Source organism: Varanus komodoensis, unplaced genomic scaffold (assembly GCF_004798865.1).
Source record: "Varanus komodoensis strain SLA01 unplaced genomic scaffold, ASM479886v1 scaffold20_1, whole genome shotgun sequence".
Classification (NCBI taxonomy): domain Eukaryota; kingdom Metazoa; phylum Chordata; class Lepidosauria; order Squamata; family Varanidae; genus Varanus; species Varanus komodoensis.
Genome location: NW_025335587.1, coordinates 5,430,818 through 5,439,591, shown reverse-complemented (window position 1 = coordinate 5,439,591; position 8,774 = coordinate 5,430,818). Strand labels below are relative to the sequence as shown.

At 45.1% G+C, this 8,774-nt stretch overlaps 1 protein-coding gene across 1 annotated transcript; it reads right to left on the bottom strand.

Annotated features, from left to right (window-relative positions):
• Positions 1–480: 480 nt before the first annotated feature.
• Positions 481–8,405, bottom strand: BSND (barttin CLCNK type accessory subunit beta). The gene is made up of 4 exons (XM_044430344.1): positions 8,229–8,405; positions 6,983–7,077; positions 4,083–4,340; positions 481–913 (listed from the first exon to the last, which is right to left on the bottom strand). Exons 1-4 carry the CDS (start codon positions 8,403–8,405, stop codon positions 481–483), a joined length of 963 nt encoding a protein of 320 aa, XP_044286279.1.
• Positions 8,406–8,774: the final 369 nt, after the last annotated feature.

The window sequence follows — 8,774 nt, the reverse complement described above, 5'->3', positions numbered from 1 at the left end:
CCCCATTTTTGCAGTAAAAACTGGAAGTGGTGCTCCTGTGGGTACTGGATTAGGTTTGCCTTGATGAATGATTTGCATACTCTTAAGAATATGTTATTCCATGACATAGATCATTGATAGATTGGACGGACGGACAGATGGATTTGGCAAAAGAGGCAAGCCTCTTTAAACAGTAAGACATACATTCACAAACATACATGCTTTACATATTCACCTTAGCTCACAAATAGGTGCACCTCCCTTTTATTCTGCTTTGGTTCCATTCCTTATTCTTCCCAGACATCTTTCCATGCAAATCTGCAGAGAACAGGACAACACGAGCGCTGCTTGGACACACCATTTTTCTCACTCCCAGAATTTAAAAATGATTCAGCCATTGCTTAGTTGGTTGGCTGAGCCCCCTTCCCCTGTCATTTCCACTGTCTTCCATTTGGACTCCCATAAGGATGTTGGGTCCTTTAATTATTCCAACTTCCAGTTTTAGTCCTTAATCTTGCTTTGATCAAAGACAGCATCAACAGATGTGAGGCTGACTTCTGATTCCTCTTTTATCCCATAGTACATAGTGTCATCTTCCATATTCTGTCTGGTTCGGTGTTCCAATAGCCCAGCTCCTGCTGTAATTAAGGAGCCATGACCTGTTGTGGGAGGAGCAGGGCAATGGCTTTGGATTGGTGCCACTGTTGGTTCATTGCTCTGTTCCTGACCTTCAACCAGCAGGGAATCAATCATGGCAAAATCTTCATAGGAAGGAAGTTTGAATCTGAGCTGACTTTCTGTTGAACACCCGGGATCTGGAGCATCTTTCCACCTCTGTAGAAATGGGCTGTTGGAATTAGATGCCACTGAAGAATTGTCCATTTCTTCCTGGAGAGAAGCTAGTGGTGCCTGGCTTGGAACTCTCTCAGGTTGGCTGGAATTTTAAAAAAAAGTTGAAGATTCATTAAGGAACATGATTCCCAAGGCTGCTTATGGAGCTCTTTTGTCCTTCAGCTGGGGAATTTACACCAATGAAACCGGCTGCATGCCAGGCAAGCACCAGGGCATTTTTGGTTTCAGTATGGCCAGTATTTATTTTTATTCATTTGCATCTAGGTCTAGATTAAATATTGTTGGCCATACCAGTCCAGTACCAATTTTTGATTTGCAAGCCATGAGAAATAAGAGGTTTCACCTAGAGAGCACAATAGCATTGGATGATATGACTGTATTGGAGTTAAAAGCTGCAGTTCTTCTTCTGTTTAGCTCAGCTGAAAGCCAAATCAATGTTCCCGACATTTCCTCCCTCCATCCTCTACTATGGAAGTACACTGGCTTTTTTCTCACAGAAGGCCAAATTCCATTTCAGACAAGCCTTCAGGGGCTGGATTTCAATGGTGGGTAAGACCAAAGGCAAAAGGAATAAGATCAATATTCCTGAAAATGCCAGTATATTTTAATTTAAAAGTCTTGCTGCAGGTAACTCAGTCTTAGGAGAGACAGTTCTACCTTTTGAAATGAAGAAAAACTGCAGAAGAACTAAGAAACAAGCCTTCTGCACATTGTCTCAACTGAGGCTGGAAGAAGAATCCACTGCACTTGAAGGCACCAGCCCCGTTTCGACTATGGAGGCTAACTTTGTCCCTATGATAGAAACCAGTCTCTTGCCCCGAAGGGCAATTGGGTCAACTTCCAGCAAGGTGTCGTCTCCCATACATGGTTCCAGCCAAGGTGGAAATTAACCTTGGGCACAAGCCCTGTGTGTGCAAGGAGGGAGTCTCCGATAGCCACAGTGAATGAAATCAGTCAGCGATTGTAGCTGTCGGGGGAGCCTCAGTCCCCTTTGCCGTGTCCCTCAGACACCACCTGAAGGAATAAGGAGAAGAAAAGGGAGGAAGGCAGCTAACGACCCACAGGGAGCCCAATCATCTGTCGGGCTCATCATGGGTACTGCGTGAAACAACCGACAGGTTGTGTTGTGTGAACTCAGCCTGCACAGCAATCACTGAAGATGAAACTTGGAACTAACATGTTAGAATCTAGGCCACAATTTTGCACCTTGAATCAAGCTCAGTGAAAAGTTCGGTGAAATCCTGCACATCATGAAGCCACCAGTTGCCCAACAAAATATTGAAAGCCAGTGGCTAGGTTGTTGGCCATGAAGTTCACTGGGTAATTTTGGGCCAGGTATTCACTGCTAGCCTAGCCTACCTCACATAATTGTTGAGAGGATAAAATGGAGAGGAGGGAAAAGTGTATGCAAGCTATCTTGAGAATAATATCTCACTGATCTATGAGCTAACTTTTACTATGACTATAAACTTGTGTCTGGGGTGCAGCACTTCACAGTACCGGTATGGGGTGCTCGCATGATGGAATACTTCCCCGCAAAAAAGGGAGGAAAAAGCATTTGTCTGCACGGAAAATTAGCATGTGAAGCAGAAGGCTAGAGCCTTTCTCTCTGATATCTAATATTATATCTAAATTGGTTTTTTTTAACTAGAGAAGCATCCAGTCATGTGAGCCCCCTGCTACAGAATGAAATAATAAAACCCCAGCAGCAGTTTGCCAATGCAGGGAATTACAGTCTATTTTTCTCTTTCCAGGAATAGTTACTTTCTACCAATAGTTTCAGTCATCATTTACAGAAACCTTTAAAACCAAAGAAAAAACCTTTCTCATTCACAGTTATTTCCAATTTTACCACCACTTCCCAGATTTTGCAGTTCACTAGCATCTCTAGGACAATCCACAATTTTGCTATAAAGCCAGGAAGTTTCCAGCCTACAGATTATTTTCAGTTAGATGTGCCTGACAGTTTCTTTTTGTCTTTTGTTTTCTCTTAAGTGTGGACAGATAGTTTTCTGCACCTGAGAAATCCTGCTATTGTTAAGACTTCAGACTCATATCCGAAAAAATTGATCAGTGTTGCTTGCAAAGTCAGAGCATTTATTTATTTATTTATTTATTTATTTATATCCTGCCTTTTTCCTACAAAGGGCTCAAGGCAGCTCACATCATTCTCCCCCTCCATCTTATCCCCACAACAACAACCCTGTGAGGTAGGTTGGGCTGAGAGTCTGTGACTGGCCCAAAGTCACCCAGTTGGCTCCATGGCTGAGCGGAGACTAGAACCCAGGTCTTCTGAGTCCCAGTCCCATGCTCTTAACCACGACACCACACTGGCTCTCCAAGAGTAAACCTGCTTGTCTTTGTAACTAGCTGAGACTGAGAAGCATGAATAAATGCACCCTTGGCAAATATCTTCAGGGCTGAGGGCAGAATTAAGCTAGCTCTGAATAGCTCTTCCCTAAGCCAGTGCCTTTTAGACCTGTTGGATCACAAATCCCATGGTGCTATGCCATGTTGGCCAGGCAGGATGGGGTTGCAGTCCAACACATCTGGAAGGCACAAAATTATTTCAGAGAATACATATCTGGGGTTTCGGTACCAAAGAGCAATGTGTTCCATGCGATTGTATAAAATAGATCCAAGGCCTTGCATTCCGCTTCTGGGCTCACTTTTCATTTCTGGCTGAAGTCAGGGAGACACGGGAATTGGTGCTACTGTTGCTGTGACAAACCCTTAAGGAGTGGGACCAATCAAATGTGCACTGAGCTTGTGTTATTTCTGTTGTGCCAGAAGAATCCAGGGACTGTAAAGTACTAAAATGATGAAACATTTTCTGCAGTTCTAAAGTCCATGATGGGTCTTTTAAAATTTTTAGAAATTACAGGAGGCACCAGAGTGATGTGATATGTATGTATGAGGTAGGAAGGTAGGTAGACAGGTAGGTACTGAGAGTCACTGTGCTGTAGTGGTTAAGAGCACAGGACTGGGACTCAGGAGATCTGGGTTCTAATCCCCACTTGGCCATGGAGCCAGCTGGGTGACTTTGGGCCAGTCGCAAACTCTCAGCTCCACCTGCCTCACAGGGTTGTTGTTAGGATAAGATTGAGAGGGGGTAATTATGTAAAAAGCCTTGAGTTTTTGGAAGGAAAAAAGGCAGGATAGAAATGTAATCTAAGAGGTAAAGTGGCCATCAGGTGTTAGATGGTGTACAATGTAGACCAAACCCAGGGCAGATCAGAAGAGCGACTCACCGGTACAACCTTGTTGCTTCCTGCTGGGATGTGGGACCCTTGGAGGTACCTCCATCGCTTTCTGAATCTCTGTGAACCTCTACTTTGGCCTGTACGGTAGGTTGGGAACCTCCTCCTACCCTGACTGGAAGGACAGGGGTGGGTGGGCCTCCCAGTCCCCCTCCAGCACTTGCCACCTTTGCTTGGACCTGTTCATAAGATGGCAGACTTTTCTCATAGACATCTGCTTCTTTCTGAGTGGTGTAAGGTGCCTGTGAACTGTAAAAATACAGGAGAAAGTGGAGCATCATTTCACCAGATTAGTTACCATTTCCTCTTTTTTTCTTTTTTCTTTTTTTGGTATTAGCAAGGATGGGGAAAAGGAATCTAATTATTTGCTGATTCAGAAGTTTCGGGAACTTCAGAACACCTGGTATTTTCTGGTCAATTTAACTTCAGCTTCAGTTTGAACATTTAATTACCTTGCAGTTTGTTTCTGGATTGGACTTGTCAGGCCTACTTTTGTAACCTGCCTTCCATTCCCACCTGGCTGACTGAAGAAAGTAGCAAACAGAACTCATCATTCTAATACCCTTGGGGTTACCATATATGCATTGTTGCCAGAAAAAAGGAAAGACATTACAAAATAAAAAAGACATGGACATGCATAAACATTTCCATATAATGACACACATGTGCAGATGCAATTCAGGAACAATTCCCAAATTTAAATAGAAATGTAAGACATCTCACGATGGCAAGGAAGACCTTAGGAGCTACTTAGGCAGCTGAGTGCCGCCTGTTACAGATGGACAACTTTAAGGACCTGCCTCTAGCTTCACTGGGTTCTTTATCTTTCAGTGGAACTTGGACAAGGCAGCCCTTCAGGCAGAAGACTGCCCTTGGAAGAGCACATGGGTTTTCCCTCCCATTGCATGGAAATTCCTCCGCTGAGTGACACCCTTCACTTGAAGGAAAGATGAACAGTATAAGCCAGTTTGCATGACATTCCATGCTCACTGTGGATTAACGCCTTGCCCCCAAGATCTGCAAGAGCCATTTTGAATATGCAGTCCCTGGTTGGGCCAATTGGAAGGCTGCTGTGTCATGCAAACCTACAACAAACCAGGAGTTATATGGGAGCTGTTTAACTCTCAAATGATCCATGGTGGCCAGGTTTGCATGACACAGCAACCCACCTTCATGGTCATCCTGATCAGATATTGCATAAGCCAGTTTGCATGACATTCCATGCTCACTGTGGATTAACGCCTTGCCCCCAAGATCTGCAAGAGCCATTTTGAATATGCAGTCCCTGGTTGGGCCAATTGGAAGGCTGCTGTGTCATGCAAACCTACAACAAACCAGGAGTTATATGGGAGCTGTTTAACTCTCAAATGATCCATGGTGGCCAGGTTTGCATGACACAGCAACCCACCTTCATGGTCATCCTGATCAGATATTGCATATACAAAATTGTCCTCAGCACATGCTGTGGTTCAGAGGGAGTTAAACAAACCATGATGAGCCCAACATGTCATACAGACCAGAGGCTGAAGCTAGGCTAGGCTATGCACCACTAATCTGGAACTCAGAACAAGCTCTTCAGTTATGACCATTCTCAGCTGGAGTCCAAATATTTGCTAAAACTACCTGTTAGCTGGGTTCACGCATAACAAGCCATGGTGGTTTCCACTGCATATGGTCTGTCATGTTGTTTGAACCCTGCCATGGACTTACCACATGGCACATTTAGTTTCTGTGGAGAAACAATAGTCTGTGGTTTGGTTTCTGCATCTCACCATGACTTTTTCAGTCACCTGAACCCAGAAATGCAGTTCCCACAAGGCTACCATACAGTCTGGTCCAAAGAGCAGCAACTGCTGGTCTCACTGCATTAAATGTCTTAAATCAGGGACAGTGTTGCTTTCTGAAGCTCATTATGGTACACTTTCTGGCAGTGGACCATGCCATTACTCCTGCTCAATATTGAAATGTACTGCTTTGAGGAAGGGGAGTCTTGGCTATATGCTGGAAAGGGGAGATGGAGATGGATTCTTTTTCTTTTGTATAATTTTATCTTGACCAGCCAGTTGCACTGGTGTGGAGGCAAGGCTCCCAGGGATGAACCACTGGGGATTTTTGATCAGCAGGGTTGATCCTTCAAGTTTCTCTGCTCTCTCCAAGCTTGGCTGCCTTCAAATCCCCATCATAGTTTGCAGGAGGAAGGACAATAGATTTTCCCAGCCACAATAAGTTTCTGTGAGCTACCCCTGTTGTAATGCAAAGTATTTGGGGGTAGTTGATCTTGAAAGGCAGTGAAGACCCCTTAGCTTTACAAACACCCTGCTCTCCTGTGGAGGTAAAAACTGCCAGAACTGGTTTGTTGCGAGGTATGAACCAAATTGATGGTTTCATGTGTAAGGTTAAATTCATGGTTTATGTTCTGCATAGATGGAAATCATCTTGAAGATGGAAAAACAGAAAATACCATGTACTTTGGGACTATTTGCCCTAATTCTGGTTTGTTTTTCTTCCAGTCATTTTACCAGCCTTCATCCTGTTCATTATTAGGCTGATCTTGCCACCCTGTCTCAGGGCAGAGTGTAGCACAAACAGGTCAAAGATGAGCTGCTGTTCAGAGTCCAGTCATCAGAACAAGCCAGGATTTAAACAAGCCAGACTTCATAAGCCAAGAACAAAAGATGGCATCTATTTGTGATCCATATTGGGTCAACTAGCTAACAATAGCATGGTATGCAAATATGCCATGCTTCTCACTACTCTGTGTTGGTGTTTCCAAACGTCGACCTTGTCCCTCTGAAGAACACAGTTTATTCTGTGCACTGATTAGTGTTCTTGCTAAAAAAGATTAACAACTGTTGACTTGAAGCTTATGGGCTTGGAGTCCTCAGACATACCTGCTCTTCTCAGGAATCTCATTTTCAGTAGACAAAGCAGCAGTCTTCTTTACAAGGAAAGTCTCAGTCTCTGGATCAACAGAAACTACTCTGACCTGTGGTGGAAAGTAGGGGCATTAAGGGAGATCCTTCACTGAGCAAAGACGGGGAAATGTCACCTCTAGGGATGTGAGATAAGACATGACTCCGCACATAGCTGTACGCTCGACAGACATTCAACCTTCAGGGGTAGCATTATTGGCCCAAGACCCTTATTTTTGCAGGGAATCTGCTGCCAGCCCTCGGGGCTCCTAGCCATGCCACACTTCCTACTCACTTTCACTCCCCGTGGAGCTGAGAATGCAAGTGGAGGCAAGAGGGAGGTGAGGAAAGGGCACCCCTCCTTTGCCATGCCGTCTCCTTTGGGCAGGGGTGTGCGATGGGCCGAGAGAGAGAGGGCAGATGAAAGGAAAGCAGTGATTGTGGTGTGGCGCAGGTCCCCACCACTAGCTGAGGTCTGAAGGCATCCTGTGCCAGAAGGAGAAAATGACATGGGGGAAAGTGTTGAGCACCACCTCCCCATATCCCTATGTGCACCCGTGCGTGAGCCCACACACACGCACACACTGCAGTGCTAATCAAAATTGCAGCCCCACACACACAGCATTTCATTGACAAGGGAAATGTACGGTATCATTTTACTCTCAGCTACACGGTTCACAAGGTGATCCATCTTGGGCAAAGTCCTTCCCTGAGAGGGGATGCAAGGATCAAACCTTGCTCTGAGTTCCCCTGGGGCAAAGGCAGGATGGAAATGCACACATTTTTTAAAAAATAAATATTCATTTTGCTTTTACATTCCAAACTGCACTTTCAAATTCTAGACAGGAGGAAGCTGTAATTCTAGCAGATGATTCAAGGCTTCCTTCCTTGGTCTTTCCACATTTTCCACTGCACTGTGCACCCCAGTTCTAATACCTACCCTATTCTTGTGGCATCTGTAAGGAAATGGATATATAAAGTCATTCATCCATGGATCAGTTACCAATGACTATTTTGTGAGTAGTTTCATCTGCCTTTTCATACTTGGTGACAACAGAAGCAACTCTGGAAAGACTAATGAGCTCTGTAAAGATCTGCCAGCACAATCACTTCCATTCCTGCAGCCTCCAAGAGCCCAGAAAGAGTCTTCAGCAGCCTGAGTTGTACACATGCATGCACAAAGGAATTCTGGAAGGCAGCCTTAAGAACCAAGATTGCTCCCTACCTTGGGGTAGCACTGGCACATGCTCCAGACGATCCCCACAGCTATGATCAAGATCCCCAGGGTGCAGAAGGTGATGTAGATGTGGGGCTTCTCCACGCTCATGATGAACATGCCAACCATCACCAGGAAGAATCCCAGGATGATGAGTCCGTAGCGAAAGGTTTTCTCTTCAGCCATTGAGATCCACAGACAAACACCCCAGGTGGAGAAATTGGGAGAAAAAGCTGAACTAATTGATGGAAGAAAGTTGCACTGGAAGCTTGGGAGGGGGTGAGACTAGGAAGGCTGGGCAGCCCTTCCCCAGACAGTAGTCCTCACGCAGGCAGGCACCACGCCGGGCAAGGAGCTGCTCAGAGGCAACAAAGGGACAATAGTCAGCTGCACCTTCCAACCAGTCCTGCCCAGGTCTGAGCCAGCCAGCTTTTAATGGGTTTGTAATGAATGCAAACAAGATATTTAAATTCACACTCCAGTAACACTGCCTGGGGACGCTCCACAATAACCTTCCCTCTGGGCACAGCCGGGAATGCTTCCCTGAGAGCCTGT

What these genes read in the sequence shown, in the direction of transcription:
- BSND (XM_044430344.1), bottom strand. Translation starts at nt 8,405, where the DNA reads ATGGCTGAAGAGAAAACCTTTCGCTACGGACTCATCATCCTGGGATTC. An exon ending in TGTGCCAGTGCTACCCCAAG is followed by an intron (nt 7,078 to 8,228) that starts GTAGGGAGCAAT and finishes TTTCCACCACAG; the next exon opens with GTCAGAGTAGTTTCTGTTGA. An exon ending in GAAGCAACAAGGTTGTACCG is followed by an intron (nt 914 to 4,082) that starts GTGAGTCGCTCT and finishes TTAAAATTCCAG; the next exon opens with CCAACCTGAGAGAGTTCCAA.